Raw genomic sequence first — 19639 nt, forward strand, 5'->3', positions numbered from 1 at the left:
GTGTTGATTTTCAGCGCATGCCTGAAACCGGCACTTGCAAGGCCCCTACGGGTGTATGCACTCGGGGTTGGAAAATCCTGCCCATTGAGTTTGAAAGTGATTTAGTTAAATCCGAAACTAGGGTCTTAAATCTAAACCAAGCAAGCTACGTAGGTATGAGGGGCGAGCTGGCTTAGGTAGATTGGGAAACTACATTAAAAGGTATGATGGTCGACAAGCAATGGCTAACATTTAAAGAATTAATACATAATTTACAACAAATATACATTCCTTTAAGGCACAAAAACCCCACAGGAAAAGTGGTCCAATCGTGGCTAACAAGAGAAGTTAAAGATAGTATTAGATCAAAGGAAGAGGTTTATAATGTTGCCAGAAAGAGTAATGAGCCTGAGGATTGGGAGGATTTTAAAATTCAGCAAAGGAGGACCAAGAAATTGATGAAGGGAAAATAGAATGAGTGTAAACTAGCGAGAGACATAAAAACAGACTGTTAAAGCTTCTATAGGTATGTAAAAAGGAAAAGATTAGCGAAAATAAATGTGGGTCCCTTACAGGCTGAGACAAGAGAAATTATAATGGGGAATAAGGAAATGGTAGAGAAATTAAACAAATACTTTGTGTCTGTCTTCACGGAGGAAGATGCAAAAAACTTCCCAGAAGTAGTGGAGAACCAAGGGTCTAGCGAGAATGAGGAACTGAAAGAAATTAATATCAGTAAAAAAAATAGTACTGGAAAAATGAATGGGACTGAAAGGCGATAAATCCCCTGGACCTGATGGCCTACATCCTAGGGTTTTGAAAGAGGTGGCTATAGAGATAGTGGATGCATTGGTTGTCATTTTCCAATATTCCATTGATTCTACAGCGGTTCCCACATATTGGAAGGTAGCAAATGTAACCCCACTATTTAAGAAAGGAGGGAGAGAGAAAACGGGGAACTACAGACCAGTTAGCCTGACATCAGTAGTAGAGAAATTGTTGGAATCCACTATTAAGGACGTGGTAACAGAGCACTTAGAAAATAATAATAGGATTGGGCAGAGTCAACACAGATTTATGAAAGGGAAATCATGTTTGACGAATCTGTTGGACTTCTTTGAGGTTGTAACTAGCAGAATAGATAAGGGGGAAGCAGTGGAAGTGGTGTATTTGGATTTTCAGAAGGCATTCGATAAAGTGCCACACAAGAGGTTATTAAATAAAATTAGGGCTCATGGGGTTGGGGGTAATATACTAGCATGAATTGATTAACGGACAGAAAACAGAGAGAAGGAATAAACGGGTCATTTTCGGGTTGGCAGGCTGTAACTAGTGGAGTACCGCAAGGATCAGTGCTTGGGCCTCAGCTATTCACAATCTATATCAATGATTTGGATGAGCGGACCAAATGTAACACATCCAAGTTTGTTGATGATACCAAGCTGGGTGGGAATGTAAGTTGTGAGGAGGATGCAATAAGGCTTCAAGGGGATATAGACAAGCTAAGTGAGTGGGCAAGAACATGGCAAATGGAATATAATGTGGAGAAATGTGAAGTTATCCACTTTGGTAGGAAAAATAGAAAAGCAGAGTATTTTTTAAGTGGTGAAAGATTGGGAAATGTTGGTGTTCAGAGGGACCTGGGTGTTCTTGTACACGAATCACTGAAAGTTAACACGCAGGTCCAGCAAATAATTAGGAAAGCAAATGCTATGTTGGCCTTTATTATAAGAGGATTTGAGTATAAGAGTAAAGGGGGGAAAAATTGGGTGAGTAGCGCCACCTGTTAGTGCCTAAAGAGGCAGTCAGTGGCTGCAGCGCCACTGGCTGCGCCTCCCGCGATATTCAGCAGGGGCGCTAATGGTGGCGTTAGCCTTTTGCGCTGCGCCGCCACCGATGACGTCATCGGTGTGCGCAGCGCCCCGATCGCGATATTTGGTAGCGAACGCCGCTGTAGTGCCGTTCGCTACCTGCGCCCGGTTCACGGGGCCTTGCTGCGCCGGCAGAGGCGCAAGTTAAGGTGGAGGTGCGGGGCGGCCGCTTTTTCGGCAGCCGCCTGCCAGCACCTCCGTTCCTGGTCTCCCCCCCCCCCCCCCCCCCCCCCCCCCCCCGTGGCACTGCCGGCTGTTTCCCGAGAGCCCGGCACTTCTCCTTGGTGCCGGGCTCTTTTGCCGGCACTCGCGATCGGGGCTTGTGCTGTTGCAGGCCCCTCCCCCTTAACAGTGGGAGGAAGGCCTGCAGTGCCGCGGCGCTGCGGCACGTAGCGCTGCGAAATTCACTTTCAGCGCCCTAAGAGGGACGCGGAGCGCCTCGAGCCGTGCCCCGTCTCCCTCTAGGGGCACTTCAACTGAATTTACGGCGATCGCGGCGCAAATTCCAGCGCCCAGGTGAACTTTGCGCCGCTTGGGCGCCTCGGGCCAATTTCTAGGCCAAGACGTCTTACTGCAATTATATAGGGCCCTGGTGAGACCACACCTGGAGTACTGTGTACAGTTTTGGTCTCCTTACCTAAGGAAGGATATGCTTGCCTTGGAGGGAGTGCAACGAAGGTTCACGAGACTGATTCCTGGGATGGGGGGATTGTCCTATGAGGAGAGATTGAGTAGACTAGGCCTATATTCTCTGGAGTTTAGAAGAATGAGAGGTGATCTCATTGAAACATACAAAATTCTTACAGGGCTCGACAGGGTAGATGCAGGGAGGATGTTTCCCCTGGCTGGGGAGTCTCGAACTGGGGTCACAGTCTCAGAATAAGGGGTCGGCCATTTAGGACTGAGATGAGGAGAAATGTCTTCACTCAGAGGGTGGTGAATCTTTGGAATTCTCTACCCCAGAGGGCTGTGGAGGCTGTCGTTGAGTATATTCAAGACAGAGATCAATAGATTTTTGGATAATAAGGAAATCGAGGGATATGGGAATAGTGCAGGAAAGTGGAGTTGATGTAGAAGATCAGTCATGATCTTATTGAATGGTGGAGCAGGCTCGAGGGGCCAAATGGCCGACTCCCGCTCCTAGTTCTTATGTTCTTTTGTTGAGGTTCAGAGCATTCTAATGAGAAAGGAATCGGGACTGTAATCCATTTTTTGTCTGATTATGCCTTTGTGAAGCACTGTATAAGTTGTTTATTGCATAGCAGTTGGTTAATATCCATTTCCCACCCGATACAAATTGTGGCACAAGTTTTTTAGGTTGAATGCAAATGAACTCAATTCATACGAAAGGCCAATTAAGTAGGAGGGTTAGGCACTTGAGGGTAAAGTGCCACACATTCCCATACTAAAGAATTGTTTGTTCGATGTGTTCATCTCACTCAAATGGAACAGGCATTGCCCGAGTTTTCATTGACAGGTGAACTGCTGCAAACTTCTTCCCGCATTCTAGATTTTTGAGCCCTATGGGAACTGCTCCACTAGCAATGGACTTGGCTGAGGAGGACCAGCAAGAGCAGAAAAGGACAGCTTGCGTTGTCAGATGGCATGCAAAGCACATCTGCTACACAGTGGGTATACTGAACCTGGCACAGCTACTTGGCAATGACAGTACAGATGTGCCTAAGGCAGGGAGGCAGTGACCAAGCTGTGCCATCTCATTACGGAAGACAGTCACACAAAATAAAATATCCATATGGCACTGTCAGTGGCAATCCAAAACCAACGTGGCCTCAATTTTTATGCACGGTGATATCTGAAGTGTTCACCTTGATCAAGGAGGTCACCCATGAATTATTAAGGCGAGAGAATTGCTTTGCACTTCTGTCACCTGACCAACATGAGAGTGTAACACAATTCAACAAACCTGCTAGCTTTCCTAGAGTCCAGAAGATTGTGAACAGCACCCATGTTTCCATTTGGGCCTTTGCACAATGCTGTGTCCTATATGACCCAAAAGGTTAGATTTTTTTTTCAATGCTGAACTTGTATGTAATCACCGACTCAGAATTATTCACGTCAATACCAGTTTCAATGATCCATTCCCAATTCGAACAACTTTTGTGTTGAGTGCAACAGAAACTGTTATGCGCATACCTGTTTTGAAGCCTCTCTTGGTAAGTGAGTACTGTACTTTAATTTAATTTGGGAGCAGTGGCATGTGAATGCTTCAGAAAGGTGGTGATTATTAGCATGAATAACTAGCTATTCTAGACACAAGGCATCAAGGGGTATGGGGAGAGAGTGGGAATATGGTATTGAGATAGAGGATCAGCCATGATCATATTGAAATGCAGGCTCGAAGGGCCAAATGGCCTACTCCTGCTCCTATTTTTCTATGTTTCAATGAAGCAGATAGTACTTATTTAGCAAAGTAACAAGACATCTTCAGCATTGTTAGTCATTTTTTTATGTCTTTCCTATGTACAATCAAAACACTGATCAGGAGACCTAATGGGTTTAAAGTAAAAAGCATATAAGGAAAACATACAATTGTCGGCTTATATTTTTTTTAAAAAGTGCTTTTTCTTTGGAGAACTTGAAGTTCGAGGGATTAGTGCTGCCTATGCATTGTTGGGAATGATCCTATTTGTGTATTGAATTTTGTGACGTATTTTTTGCACTTGATTTTTTAAGTTTAGATCATAGTTGTTTAAAATAATTGAACACACAGTAGCCTTTTCTGTTTAGTATACAGTCTCTCTTTAATACCTTTCTAATTTCATGGCCAATTAGGGAATTTACAGAGTGTATGGGGGAGTTGTACAACCCTTAAGTTGTACTAGTATAAATTGGTATTTTATAATGAATAGTTTCAACTTTAGATTTGTTGTGCTTTAAAATATGTGTGATTCCCTCTAAATCTGTGAAGCAGTTAATAAATAGCGCGACAGATTGCTGTGCAATGCCCAATAGAACGTGATTGCTGATTCTTCCTTATTTATTTAACTTGCACATGTAAATCAGAGAGTAGGAACCAATGGGACAGTGGTCACTTTACAATTTGAGTGTTTTCAAGTAGTTATGCAAATCAAATATTCTTTCTCTACTCCTGTTGATGGGGCCTCATTCTGGGACTGTACCAAAGTTCCTTAACTCCTGTTACCAGCACCAATTTTCTAGTGCAAGGAAATCCGAAAAGACTACTTTTTTATAATTCAGCTTGGCCTTTTCATGTTAACTTGTGTTTTAATGTTACCTGTATTATCTTTCAAAACCTTTTGCATGGTATGTAAAAAGCTTTAAAAAGCTTTAGTTGATTTTTCAACTAGTAGATAACTATTGTTGCCAATTTACGGTTTTGTAATGTACTTTATTATTTTAATTTGCAGTTTAGACCACAACTTAATTTGTCTCAGGAAAGCTGAAATTGTACCTGCCACGCCATGCATTTCCTCTGAACAAAAGTTATTTTGTGTGTAGTGCTTCCTTCCTTTCTGTAGATCGAAAATATAATACGATCTCAGTAGTTAGTTGCTTTATTTTGTAATTGGGTAAAGCCATTTCAGAGCATATTTTGGTAGTGTATGGTGCTGTTTTTCAGCTAGTAGTAAGTTACCTGAAAAAGTTTAACTTGATTCTACTGATGCAATGGCCGCATATTAGCTCAGAGGGTTTACTTTGATGCAAGACTGTTACATGATGTAATTTACATGCATCTGTAATGCATTTTTGTCTTGGTTTGTCAATTCTAATGGTACTGCAGTGCACAAGATGGCCTTTCTCTACTAATTGGACATAATTCATTTGTAAGTGGAGGCTGAACAAATCGGGTATATGTTCGATTACCTCTGGTATTGGCTCCCTCATTTTTCAACATTGGTTTCCCACCTACCCTTGGCTCTCTGGGTGTATTTGGAGCTGCTTGTTTTTGCCTCTGGTCACTCACTGTATAGAGTCAACTCAGACTCTCTATGGCACCTCCTTCAAAAGAATTGACATATGCTTCCAGAACAAGGTTCAAAATTCTGTACGGTAAGACCATTTGATAGTGACTTTTTTTTCTTTCTAATGCCCTCCAATAGTTGATAATCAGGGTCACTGATTTACACCTACTTAGTTTAATTCAATTTTTCTTAAATAGGATTTATGGGATTCCATCTATTTTCCATGAAAACCAAGTAATAGTGGTCTTGCCACCAGGATTTTTACTGATGCTTAATTCCATCAAGTTCTTCTGTGAAAGCTGAAAATCAGTGGCCTTGATGTATTTTGCAAAGTTGAAATTGTATTTCGATTCCGTTTAGTCTTGTACTTTATTCGTACTTTAATTTGTCTCAATCTTTTCATGCTTTTCACCCTCATTTTTTGTCCCTTTTTAGTGTATTTTTCCTTTTTCAGGCTTTCTCTTCTATAATTTTCTTTTTGGCTAGCCCAATATTCACCTATTTCACTAAGGTCCCATTTGAAGTTTCTTTGACTTTTTACAAATACAAATTCTTAATTTATTTTTGATAGAGTTCAGAGCAGTTCATTTGCTAGCAACACATATATGGTCCTGGCTGTTTCTTTTACTTTTATAAATTAAGATTTTGATCACTCAAGTAAACGCTGGTAGATTGTGGCAGTAATATTGTACGGTAGAAATACATACGTAGAAGTTCCAACATGGAAACAGTCCAACCAGTCCATGTCGAGATTTACCCTCCATGCAAGCATATGGTCCTAATCAGATTTGTCGCCCTGTTACCATATCCCGTCCCTTTTTCATCCACAAAACAGTAACACATGTATTAATTGTCACAAAAGCTTACATCCTATTTTCAAAGGACCTTTTCTGCAACTTTGTACAGTAGAAACTTCCTTCTTTGCAAGCAATCTCTTTAACTGATCTTTCCTGTTGGGGTCTTGCCAATTCAGATTTCAATCAGAAACTTACTGTGTTGTGAGTTGGTGAACTCTCTTTCTTTTTAGCCTACCATTCTTTGGCCTAACATGTAGAAAGTTGCTACATCACCAGGCTGCCTCCAAAAACATATGTTTAATAATTGTAATATTGTCATGTTTCGTTTCTGCCGCAGAAATGCCAATGTATTTTTTTTCCAAAGACATTAAACATTACAAACCGATTAATAAAGCCATAAAAAAGCAGGTTAATAAGAACATAAGAACTAGGAGCAGGAGTAGGCCATACGGCCCCTCGAGCTTGCTCTGCCATTCAATAAGATCATGGCTGATCTTCGACCTCAACTCCACTTTCCCACCTGATCCCCATATCCTTTGATTCCCCTAGAGTCCAAAAATTCTCTCTATCTCAGCCTTGAATATAATCAACGATTCAGCATCCACAGTACTTTGGGGCAGATAATTCCAAAGATTCACAACCCTCTGAATGAAGAAATTCCTCCTTATTTCAGTCTTAAATGGCCGACCCCTTATCCTGAGACTATGCCCCCTAGTTCTAGACTCTCCAGCCAGGGGAAACAATCTCTCAGCGTCTACCCTGTCAATCTCCCTCAGAATCTTATATGTTTCATTGAGATTACCTCTCATTCTTCTAAACTCCAGCGAGTATAAGCCCAATCTACTCAATCTCTCCTCATAGGACAATCCTCTCATCCCATAATCAGGCCATTAAAAAAAAAAGCAAACAAAGCACTGGGGTTCTTTTCTAGAGGAATAGAATTGAACAGCAGAGAAGTTACATTAAACTTGTATAGAATCTTGGTTAGACCACACTTGGAATATTGTCAACAGTTTTGGCCTCTATATTATAAATATAGTGAGGCACTGATGTAGTTGCAAAAACGATTTACTAGAATGATCACAGAATCACAGAAACCCCACAGTGCAGATAGAGGCCATTTCGGCCCATCGAGCCTGCACCGACACATATCCCACCCGATCCCCGTAACCCCTACACCAACACATATCCCACCCTATTCCCGTAACCCCACGTATTTAATCCCCCTAACACTAAGGGTCAATTTATCATAGCCAATCAACCTAACCCGCACATCTTTGGACATACCGGAACAGAGATTATACCTATATAGAAAGATTGAACAAGCTGTGGCTCTTCTTTAGAAAAGAGAAGACAGAAGGGTGACCTGATGGAGGTCTTTAAAATTATGAAGGGGTTTGATAGGGTAGATGTAGATAAGATATTTACACTTGCAGGCGACACCAGAACTAGGGGCCATAAATATAAGATAGTCACTAATAAATCCAGTAGGGAATTCAGGAGAAACTTCTCTACCCAGAGAGCGGTTAGAATGTGGAACTTGCTACCACAAGGAGTAGTTGAGGTGAATAGCATAGACGCATTTTAAGGGGAATCTAGATTAAACACGAGGGAGAAAGGAATAGAAGGATATGTTGATAGGGTGAGATAAAGAATGGTTGGAGGAGGATCACGTGGAGCAGAAACACCAGCATGGATCTATTGGGCCGAATGGTCTGTTTCTGCACTGTAAATACTTTGTAAGATTACACATTGAAACAAGAAAATTGGCAAACAGTTTATAATTAACTGTCTAGTTATAAACACATTATCAAATTTTAAAATTTCAAAAACTTTCTTTTGAAGAACAGAAAAATCATACAATAGTTTTACATTGATCTAATACTGGTATATCATCTGGTATGTCATCACAACATGACATTTACAGGAGGCTACATTGATGACTGAATTGTGCATATCTGAGCTTTGTAGATGGAGAGCCATTAAAGGATCAGAAGGTGATCCACCTACTATAGAGTAGCCAGCCTCTGCCCTACTCCTGGAGTTATGGTGTTGATCTGGTTGGCCTACTTAAGTTTCTGGTCAGTGGAGAAACCTAGGATATTGACGGTTGGGGACTCAGTGATGAGAATCCTGTTGAAGGTCAGGTAGGTGGTTAGGCCTTCTCTGGATGGAGCTGGTCATTGCCTTATACTTGCCACAAAAGTTACTTGCCATCTGTCGGCTCAAACCTGGATGTTCATGACCTGCTGTAGACTGGCACGTGCTACTGGAGGAGGTATAAATGGACATGAACACTGTAGAGTTGTCATTGATGAAGCAGCTGGAGATGGTTGGGCTTACGATGCTGTCCTGAGGAAATCCTGCAGTGATGTCCTGAGACTGCGATGATTAGCCTGACAGATGTGATCATCTTCCTGTGTGTCAGGTATGACTCTAGCCATTGGAGGACCTCATCAACCCCCATTGAACTTCATTTTGCTAGCGCTCCATGGTATCATACTAGGTCGAATGGTGCCTTGATGTCGGAGGCAGCTACTGTCATCACTCCTGGCATTCAGCTGTTGTGTCTATCTCTGGATCAAGGTAGTGACGAGATCTGGAGCTGACTGATTATGGTGGAACCCAAACTGAGTGTCAGCAAGCAGATTATTGGCGAATAGGTGTTGCTTGATTGCACTATTGATAATTTTTTTCATCACTTTACTGGTGCTTGGTAGGAGACTGACGGGGAGTTATTTGACTGAGTTAACTTTGTCCTACTATTTGTGAAATCAGACCAGTTGAGTAGATGCCAGTGTCAAAACTGTACTGTAACAGTTTGACGAGGAAACTGCCTCGTTTTGGGTGCACAGGTCTTCAGCACCACAGCTGGAATATTACCAGTGCCCAAAACCTTTGACATCGCCAGTGTACTAAGCTGCTTCTTAATGTCATGTGAAGTAAACCAAATTGGCTGGACATTGGCATCAGGGAAGGTTGGGATCTTGAGGAAGGTCTAGTAGAATTGTCCACTTCACACTTTTGGCTGAAGAGGCTTGTAAACACTTCAGCATTGTTTCTTGTGCTCTCATGCTGGGCTCCATCGTGATTGGGGTGTTCGTGAAGCCGCCTCCTCCTGTTGTCCTATTGTCCACCACGATTGTTGGCTGGATATGGTAAACTTTGCTCTGGTTCTCTGGTTTTAGTAGCATAAACTTTGTCTGTAACTGCTGCTTTTGGTGTTTAATATGCAAGTAACCCTGTGTAATAGCTTCACTATGTTGGTGCCTGATTCTAATGTATGCCTGGTACTTTCCTGGCACACTTTTGTACACTCCGCATTAAACCAGGGTTAATCTCTTGGCTTAATGGTGATGGACGACTGAGGAATGTGCTGGGCATGAGGTTGCGGTGTACAATTCTGGTGCTTATTGGCCACAGCGCCTCATATATGTCCAGTTTTGGTCTGCTAGATTTGTACCTTTCCCATCCTACTTAGCACAGTGGTAGTGCCACACTACACAATGAAGGATGACCTCACTATAAAGAAGACTTTGTTTTCACAAGGACTGTGCAATGGTCAGTCCTAACAAAGCTATTGTGGACAGATACACCTGCAACAGCTAGGTTGGCGAGGACAAGGTCATTAAGGTTATTCTGTTGAGTTAGTTGCCTCAACACCTGATACATGTTCAGTCTGACAGCAGTATCTATCAGATTTATCCTACCTGTCTGGAGTTAGGAATTGTATGAGGATGAAGGACTTGGCTTCCCAATGGAAAAATACACCTCAATTTTCCAAAAGACTGTGCATATCCAATCTTGTCCTGTCATATTAGGGAGATGTGGTGAAGAGAAATTAGATAATCGGTGGAGTGTTATGAGGCACTCCAAATTTTATAATGATGGGAAGCTTTTCAAGTCCATTGAATGTTCCATTCTTTCTTTCTATTTCTATTCAGTTGAATTACTGGATATAAAAATGCACACCAACATTAACTGTATCCTGTTTAATTTTGCATAGGTATGGTTTTAGTAGCGTATAGTACTGTGCTAAGTTTAATTTATTTTGTATTGTAAACCACTTGAGGACAAGGAACAACTTCTCACCCTTTTATTTTTTGATCAGTTTTGTTTGTGCAGTTTATGTTTCTAATAACTTTTACTTATTCTTAAATAGGTGTTTGGAGTAGTAGATTCCATCAATTACTCTGGCTGTGGTATAACAAGGCCAGTCATTGCTGAACAAAGGATCAAGTGGAAACCAAATTCTACTGAACAAGCAACTGATGCAAGGAATGGAGAACTTAGTAAAGAACTTTTGAATGACTCGGAGGTGAGTCATCTGGAGAAACATTGACACAATTTCTAGCATTTGCATGAATACACTTGTCACCTGTATTTCAAACATCAGGAGAATTTTTAAATACAGGACTATTGCCATAGGTACATTTTATACCACTTAAAAGCAAGTCTTGATGCTTTCCTGAATGCTGAGAGTTCATTCAGTAAGTAGCTAGGTCGTACAGTCCAAGATGGTCCCAGGTTTTATTCCCAGTGTGTGTTAAGTTAGCTGATATCAGCCAGGCAATGTTTTTTAAGGTGAAGGACAATTGTATGAGGGGGGGAAAAAAATGCCTTGCTCCTGATTGCTGTCCGGTGATCCCTGCTAGAAGTGTGCATGGTTAGACATTGGTGAAGACAGGGTTAGGCGCAACTGTGACACCAAGCTCTGCCTCACCACCACTTCTCTCGACCCCTCCGCTGTCTGTGGTCACACTACTTGTCCGACATCCAGTACTGGATGAGCAGAAATTTCCTCTTCAGTTTTCCCCCGCCCCCCCTCTACAAACTCTGTTCCCTAGCCACCGACTCCATCCCTCGTCCTGGCAACTGTCTGAAGCTGCACCCAAACCAAACAGTTTGCAACTTTGGTGTCATATTTGACCCAAGATGAGCTTCCAACCCAATATCAGCTCAATCATCAAGACCGCCTACTTCTACCTCCGTAAAATTGCCTAACTCAGCCCCTGCCTCAGCTCATCTGCTGCGAAAGCCCTCACCCATGCCTTTGTTAACTCTAGATTTGACTCTTCCAATGCTGGCCTCCCATCTTCCTCCATAAACTTGAACTCGTCCAAAACTCTGCAGCCCATATTCTAACTTGCACCAAGTTCTCTTCACCGATCACCCCTGTGTTCGTTAACCTACATTGGCTCCCGGTCTGGCAGCTCCTCAATTTCAAAATTCTCACTCTCTTTTCAAATCCCTCTATGCCCTCGCCCCTCCCTATCTCTAACCTCCTCCAGCCCTACAACCCTCAGATCTCTGCACTTCTCCAATGCTGGCCACTTGCGCAGCCCCAATTTTAATCACTGCACCATTGGTGGCCGTGCCTTCAGCTACCTAGGCCCTAAGCTCTGGAATTCCCTCGCAACTCTCTACTTCTGTCTCCTCCTTTAAGACGCTCCTTAAAACCTACCTCTTTGACCAATCGGTCCTAATATCTCCTTATGTGGTTTGGTGTCAACTTTTGTTTGATAATGCTCCTGTGAAGCGCCTTGGGGTATTTTACTATGTTAAAAGTGCTATTTAAATGCAAGTTGTTGATGCCTTCCATAGTCAAGCAGCTTGTCAACACTCACTGTTGAGGCTCTAATGAATAACTAGCACATGGGCTAAGGACCAGAGGGCAATCGGTGCAATGGAACCATACCCTAACGAGGAGAAAATTACTTCAGGAGGGAAAGGGAAGAAAAATTGCATGAAAATACCAAATATATACTTGCCTGATGAAAGCAAATATTGACCTGGATCAATAAACCTAAAGCCTAGACACCTCTATAAAATCTGTATATGTAAAATAAAACTATATTCTTTACAGAGCGAATAAAGAGAATGTGGAATGTTGCAACAGGAAAACTGGATTAAAAACAAAAAAAGCCAAACCAAATGTATTAAGTATGAAACCTGCTATCTCTGTTGTAAACAGGAATATCCTTTTGGACATTTCTGTGCGTTCCAGATAAAAACTGAAATTTTTGGCCGCGTTTATTTCCAACACCAGATCTCTGGTCACCTTGAAGGCAACACCTGATTTCTGATTGGTCTCCTTGGAGGACCAGCAGTTTATCTGGAATGTGTAATTAGATCATGTCTGCCTAAGTAATCAATTAGTTTGCAAAGTGTAATTCAAGCCATTCTGACTGCCTTGCCCCAGACTGAACAACACTCACATCGAACAGACAGGGCTCACCATCGGGTTAAGACCTACTCCCACGCCCCAAAAAAGTTCCTGCACCACCCCCACCCCCCCCCCCCCCCAACAACAAGTTCCTAACCCTTCTCACACCCCCGAGTTTCTGACCTTCCCACCTCCCCCTGTCCAAGTTCCAAACCCCGGGTTCATGACCTTATCTTCCCCCGCCCCCCCCCCCACCACTTCCATAGATGGTGCATTGTGTGTGGGTCACGGATTGTTAACAGGTTTATTAGGTATGAAGTAAATAGTGACCGTGTCATGACTTCCAGATTTCATTCACTCCAATGATGTCACTTGCCACGCACGCACCGAGCTTTCCGAGAAATCAACCAGAAAAAGGGGGAGAGGGAGAATGTGGTGTGGGGTTGGAAGAACATGCTCCATCTTACCATCTGGATCACTTTCTCGCTCTCATCCCAATTCCTTCACTCCCCCCTCCGATTCCCCCTCCCCCCTCCGATTCCCCCCCTTCCGATTCCCTTCCCCCCCCCTCCGATTCCTCCCCCCTCCGATTCTTCCCCCTCTCCCCCTCCGATTCTTCCCCCTCTCTCCCCTCCGATTTCCCCCTCTCTCCCCTCCGATTCCCCCTCTCTTCTCCCCTCCGATTCCCCCTCTCTCCCCTCCGATTCCCCCTCTCTCCCCTCCGATTCCCCCTCTCTCCCCTCCGATTCCCCTCTCTCCCCTCCGATTCCCCCTCTCTCCCCTCCGATTCCCCTCTCTCCCCTCCGATTCCCCCTCTCTCCCCTCCGATTCCCCCTCTCTCCCCTCCGATTCCCCCTCTCTCCCCTCCGATTCCCCCTCTCTCCCCTCCGATTCCCCTCTCTCCCTCCGATTCCCCCTCTCTCCCCTCCGATTCCCCCTCTCTCCCCTCCGATTCCCCCTCTCTCCCCTCCGATTCCCCCTCTCTCCCCTCCGATTCCCCCTCTCTCCCCTCCGATTCCCCCTCTCTCCCCTCCGATTCCCCCTCTCTCCCCTCCGATTCCCCCTCTCTCCCCCTCCGATTCCCCCTCTCTCCCCTCCGATTCCCCCTCTCTCCCCTCCGATTCCCCCTCTCTCTCCCCTCCGATTCCCCCTCTCTCCCCTCCGATTCCCCTCTCTCCCCTCCGATTCCCCCTCTCTCCCCTCCGATTCCCCCTCTCTCCCCCTCCGATTCCCCCTCTCTCCCCTCCGATTCCCCTCTCTCCCCTCCGATTTCCCCCCCTCCGATTCCTCCTCTCTTTTCCCCTCCGATTCCCCCTCTCTTCTCCCTCCGATTCCTCCTCTCTTCTCCCCTCCGATTCCCCCTCTCTTCTCCCCTCCGATTCCCCCTCTCTTCTCCCCTCCGATTCCCCCTCTCTTCTCCCCTCCGATTCCCCCTCTCTTCTCCCCTCCGATTCCCCCTCTCTTCTCCCCTCCGATTCCCCCTCTCTTCTCCCCTCCGATTCCCCCTCTCTTCTCCCCTCCGATTCCCCCCTCTCTTCTCCCTCCGATTCCCCCTCTCTTCTCCCCTCCGATTCCCCCTCTCTTCTCCCCTCCGATTCCCCCTCTCTTCTCCCCTCCGATTCCCCCTCTCTTCTCCCCTCCGATTCCCCCTCTCTTCTCCCCTCCGATTCCCCCTCTCTTCTCCCCTCCGATTCCCCCTCTCTTCTCCCCTCCGATTCCCCCTCTCTTCTCCCCTCCGATTCCCCCTCTCTTCTCCCCTCCGATTCCCCCTCTCTTCTCCCCTCCGATTCCCCCTCTCTTCTCCCCTCCGATTCCCCCTCTCTCCCCTCCGATTCCCCCTCTCTCCCCTCCGATTCCCCCTCTCTCCCCTCGATTCCCCTCTCTCCCCTCCGATTCCCCCTCTCTCCCCTCCGATTCCCCCTCTCTCCCCTCCGATTCCCCCTCTCTCCCCTCCGATTCCCCCCTCTCTCCCCTCCGATTCCCCCTCTCTCTCCCCTCCGATTCCCCCTCTCTTCTCCCCTCCGATTCCCCCTCTCTTCTCCCCTCCGATTCCCCCTCTCTCTCCCCTCCGATTCCCCCTCTCTTCTCCCCTCCGATTCCCCTCTCTTCTCCCCTCCGATTCCCCCTCTCTTCTCCCCTCCGATTCCCCTCTCTTCTCCCCTCCGATTCCCCCTCTCTTCTCCCCTCCGATTCCCCCTCTCTTCTCCCCTCCGATTCCCCCTCTCTTCTCCCCTCCGATTCCCCCTCTCTTCTCCCCTCCGATTCCCCCTCTCTTCTCCCCTCCGATTCCCCCTCTCTTCTCCCCTCCGATTCCCCCTCTCTTCTCCCCTCCGATTCCCCCTCTCTTCTCCCCTCCGATTCCCCCTCTCTTCTCCCCTCCGATTCCCCCTCTCTTCTCCCCTCCGATTCCCTCTCTTCTCCCCTCCGATTCCCCCTCTCTTCTCCCCTCCGATTCCCCCTCTCTTCTCCCCTCCGATTCCCCCTCTCTTCTCCCCTCCGATTCCCCCTCTCTTCTCCCCTCCGATTCCCCCTCTCTTTTCCCATCCCGATTTCTCCTCTCTTCCCCCGCCTCCTCCAATTATCTCCTTTCTTTCTTTCTTTCTCTCTCTCTCTCTCTCTCTCTCTCTCGCTCTCTTCCTCCCCGCCCCCCCCCCCCCCCCCCCCCATCCGATTTCTCCCCCCTCTGGTTCCCCTTCTCTTTCCCCCCCCCCCACCCGGCAACACTCCTCCCCTCCTCTCTTTCTCCCCCCCCCCCCCGGTTCCCCCTCTCTGACCGCCCCCACCCACCCACCTCCGATTCGCCCTCCCTGGACACCCCCCCCCCCCCCCCAGGTTTCCCCTCACCCCAGCCTCCGATTCCTCTCTCTCTCTCTCTCTCCGATTCCCCCTTCCGCCCCTCTCTCTCTCTCTCATTCCCCCTCTCTCCCCCCCCTCCGATTTCCTCTCTCCCCCACCCTCCTCCCCTCCGGCTACCCCTCTCTTTCTCCCCTCCCCCTCCCCCCCCCCCTCCAATCCCCTCCCCCTCTCTCTCCCCCCTCCGATTCCCCCTCTCTCTTCCCCCCCCCCTCCGATTCCCCCTCTCCCCCCCCCTCCGATTCCCCCTCTCCCCCCCTCCGATTCCCCCTCTCTCTCCCTCTCTCTCTTTTTCCCCCCCCCCGCCGATTCCCCCTCTCTCTCTCTCCCCCCCTCCGATTCCCATTCCCCCTCTCTTTCCACCCCCGATCATTTCTTCTCCGCACGGATCCAGTTACGGGCCTTCCCCCATGGAGCCAAAGAAAGCGTGGCCGACTGCAGGCGCCGCAACTGTTGGGTACTGCGCATGCGCAGCATCGGTAAACAACGCTCATGCGCAGAAGGCCGCAAAAATGTTTGTCGATAATCACAGCAGAAATTTTCAGACCCTATTGGTTGGTGACTCGGGCAGTAATCGCTACCCCATTCAACAACAACTTCAACAACTTATTATTATATTTATATAGCGCCTTTAACATAGTAAAACATCCGAAGGCGCTGCACAGGAGGACAGTAAGACAAAAAAAATTACACCGAGCCAGATAAGGATAAATTCGGGCAGGGGACCAAAAGCTTGGTCCAAGACGTAGGTTTTAAGGAGCGTCTTGAAGGAGGAAAGAGAGGTAGTGAGGTGGAGAGGTTTAGGCAGGGAATTCCAGAGCTTAGGGCCTAGGCAACAGAAGGCACGACCACCAATGGTTTGGCGTTTAAGAGGCCAGAAACATAGAAGATAGGAGCAGGAGTAGGCCATTCGGCCCCTCGAGCCTGCTCCGCCATTCAATGAGATAATGGCTGATCATCCAAATTCAGTACCCTGTCCCTGCCTTCTCCCCATATCCCTTGATCCCTTTAGCCTTAAGAAATATATCCAACTCCTTCTTGAATATATTTAATGAATTGGCCTCCACTGCCTTCTGTGGTAGAGAATTCCACAGGTTCACCACTCTCTGGGTGAAGAAATTCCTCCTCATCTCAGTCCTAAATCACTTACCCCTTAACCTTAGACTGTGACCCCTGGTTCTGGACTCCCCCGCCATCGGGAAACTCCTTCCTGCATCTAGTCTGTCTAGTCCTTTTGGAATTTTATACGTTTCAATGAGATCCCCTCTCATTCTTCTAAACTCTAGCGAATATAAGCCCAGTCGACCCAATCTCTCTCTCCATACATCATTCCTGCCATCCCTGGTATCAGTCTGGTGAATCTTCGCTGCACTCCCTCCATGGCAAGTACATCCTCAGATAAGGCGACCAAAACTGCACACAATACTCAAGGTGTGGTCTCACCAAGGCCCTGTACAACTGCAGCAAGACATCCTTGTTCCTGTACTCTAATCCTCTCGCTATGAAGGCCAACATACCATTTGCCGCCTTAAACCGCCTGCTGCACCTGCATGCTTACCTTCAGTGACTGGGGTGCACAAGGACACCCAGGTCTCGTTCCACTTCCCCTTCTCCCAATCTATTGCCGTTCAGATAATAATCTGCCTTCCTGTTTTTGCCACCAAAGTGAATAACCTCGCATTTATCCACATTATACTGCATCTGCCCAATTACCCAACTTGTCCAAATCATACTGGAGTTTCGCTACATCCTCCTCACAGCACACACGCCCACCCAGCTTTGTGTTGTCTGCAAACTTGGAGATATTACATCTAGTTCCCTCGTCTAGATCATTAATATATATTGTGAATAGCTGGGGTCCTAGCACCGATCCCTGCAGTACCTGACTAGTCACTGCCTGCCACTCGGAAAAAGAGCCGTTTATTCCAACTTTTGCTTCCTGTCTGCCAACCAGTTCTCTATCCAAGTCAGTACCTTACCCCCAATCCCATGTGCTTTAACTTTGCACGCTAATCTCTTATGCGGGACCTTATCGAAAGCCTTCTGAAAGTCCAAATACACCACATCCACTGGTTCTCCCTTATCTATTCTACCAGTTACATCCTCAAAAAATTCCAGTAGATTAGTCAAGCATGATTTACCTTTTGTAAATCCATGTTGACTTTGTCCGATCCTGTCACTGTTTTCCAAGTGCTCTGCTATTCCATCTTTTATAATGGACTCTAGCATTTTCCCCACTACCGATGCCGGGCTTATCGGTCTATAATTCCTCATTTTCTCTCTACCACCTTTTTTAAATAGTGGGGTTACTTTAGCTACCCTCCAATCCATGGGAACTGTTCCAGAGTCTCTAGAATTTTGGAAGATGACCAGCAATGCATCTACTATTTCTAGGGCCACTTCCTTAAGTACCCTAGGATGTAGATTATCAGGCCCTGGGGACTTATCGGCCTTCAATCCCGTCAATTTCCCTCACACCATTTCCCTACAAATACTGATTTCATTCAGTTCCTCCTCATTAGACCCTATGTTCCCTGACATCTCTGGGAGGTTATTTGTGTCCTCCTTTGTGAAGACAGAACCAAAGTATGTATTTAATTGGTCTGCCATTTCTTTGTTCCCCATTATAAATTCCCCTGATTCTGACTGCAAGGGACCTACGCTTGACTTCACCAATCTTTTTCTCTTCACATATCTATAGAAGCTTTTACAGTCAGTTTTTATGTTCCCTGCAAGCTTACTCTTTCATTCTATTTCTCCCCTCTTAATTAATCCTTTTGTCCTCCTTTGCTGAATCCTAAACTGCTCCCAATCCTCAGGTTTGCTGCTTTTTCTGGCCAAATTATATGTCCTCTCCTTGGATCTTGTTATCCCTAATTTCCCTTGTTGAGTCACCTGTTTTGTTTTATTTTTATGCCAGACAGGGATGAACAAATTCTGTAGTTCATCCATGCGATCTTTAAATGTTTGCCATTGCCTATCCACCGTCAACCCTTTAAGTAACGTTCCCCAATCCATCCTAGCCAACTCGCACCTCATACCATCGTAGTTTCCTTTATTTGAATTCAGGACCCAAGTCTCTGAATCAACTACTTCACTCTCCATCTTAATGAAGAATTCTATCATATTATGATCGCTCCTCCCCAAGGGGCCTCGCACAAGATTGCTAATCAATCCTTTCTCATTACATAATACCCAGTCTAAATGGCCTGATCTCTAGTTGGTTCCTCGACATATTGGTCCAGGAAACCATCCCGTATAATGGAATTAGAGGAACGCAGATATCTCGGGGGTTTTGGAGCTGAAGGAGATTACAGAGATAGGAAGGGGCGAGGCCATGGCGAGATTTGAAAACAAGGATGAGAATTTTAAAATCGAGGCGTTGCAAACAAGGTGTCAATCTCTGGTGCCAAGTGTGAAAAGTCATGCTCATGCTTCTGTCCCTGTATGTGTATATATAAATATGGCCATGAAAAATACCACAGAGCAGTCTGGCTTCCACTGTGTTTTGTTTTGACAGCAAAAAATCATGACTTAATTAGGGAGCTAGCTAAGAGGTGCCAACTATATTTATTTGTGTTTGTGAGGGAGCCAAATTTACATACATAGTTAAAATCCTTTAAATGTCCTGAGTTAATGGTTTTGTTAAAATACATGCTCTAAATCTTTGCCTTAATAAAATACTTGCATTTATATAGTGCCTTTCACGACCTCAGGACATCCCAAAACACGTTACTTTTGAAGTGTAGCCACTGTTGTAATGTAGGAAACACGGCAGCCAATTTGCGCACAGCAAGCTCTCTCAAACCGCAATGTGGTGATGATTAGATAATCTGTTTTTAGTGATGTTGATTGAGGGATAAATATTGGCCAGGACACCGGGGATAACTCCCCTGCTCTTCAAAATAGTGCCATGGGATCTTTTACGTTCACCTGAGAGAGCAGACAGGGCCTCGGTTTAATGTCTCATTTGAAAGACGGCACCTCTGACAGTGTAGCACTCCCTCAGCACTGCACTGGGAGTGTCAG

At 45.9% G+C, this 19639-nt stretch overlaps 1 protein-coding gene across 8 annotated transcripts in view; it reads left to right on the plus strand.

The window, feature by feature from the left end:
• Window positions 1-19639, plus strand: part of cep170aa (centrosomal protein 170Aa) — a 189922-nt gene that overhangs the window by 79087 nt on the left and 91196 nt on the right. For all 8 annotated transcript variants that reach the window (XM_085979899.1, XM_085979915.1, XM_085979910.1 and 5 more), the window contains one exon: window positions 10754-10909. In XM_085979899.1, coding sequence (XP_085836025.1) covers window positions 10754-10909 — 156 coding nt within the window. The remainder of the gene's footprint in view (window positions 1-10753; window positions 10910-19639) is intronic.

The sequence above is a fragment of the Somniosus microcephalus genome, chromosome 3 (genome assembly GCF_052327205.1).
Source record: "Somniosus microcephalus isolate GS21.2 chromosome 3, FLI_Smic_1.0, whole genome shotgun sequence".
Classification (NCBI taxonomy): Eukaryota; Metazoa; Chordata; class Chondrichthyes; order Squaliformes; family Somniosidae; genus Somniosus; species Somniosus microcephalus.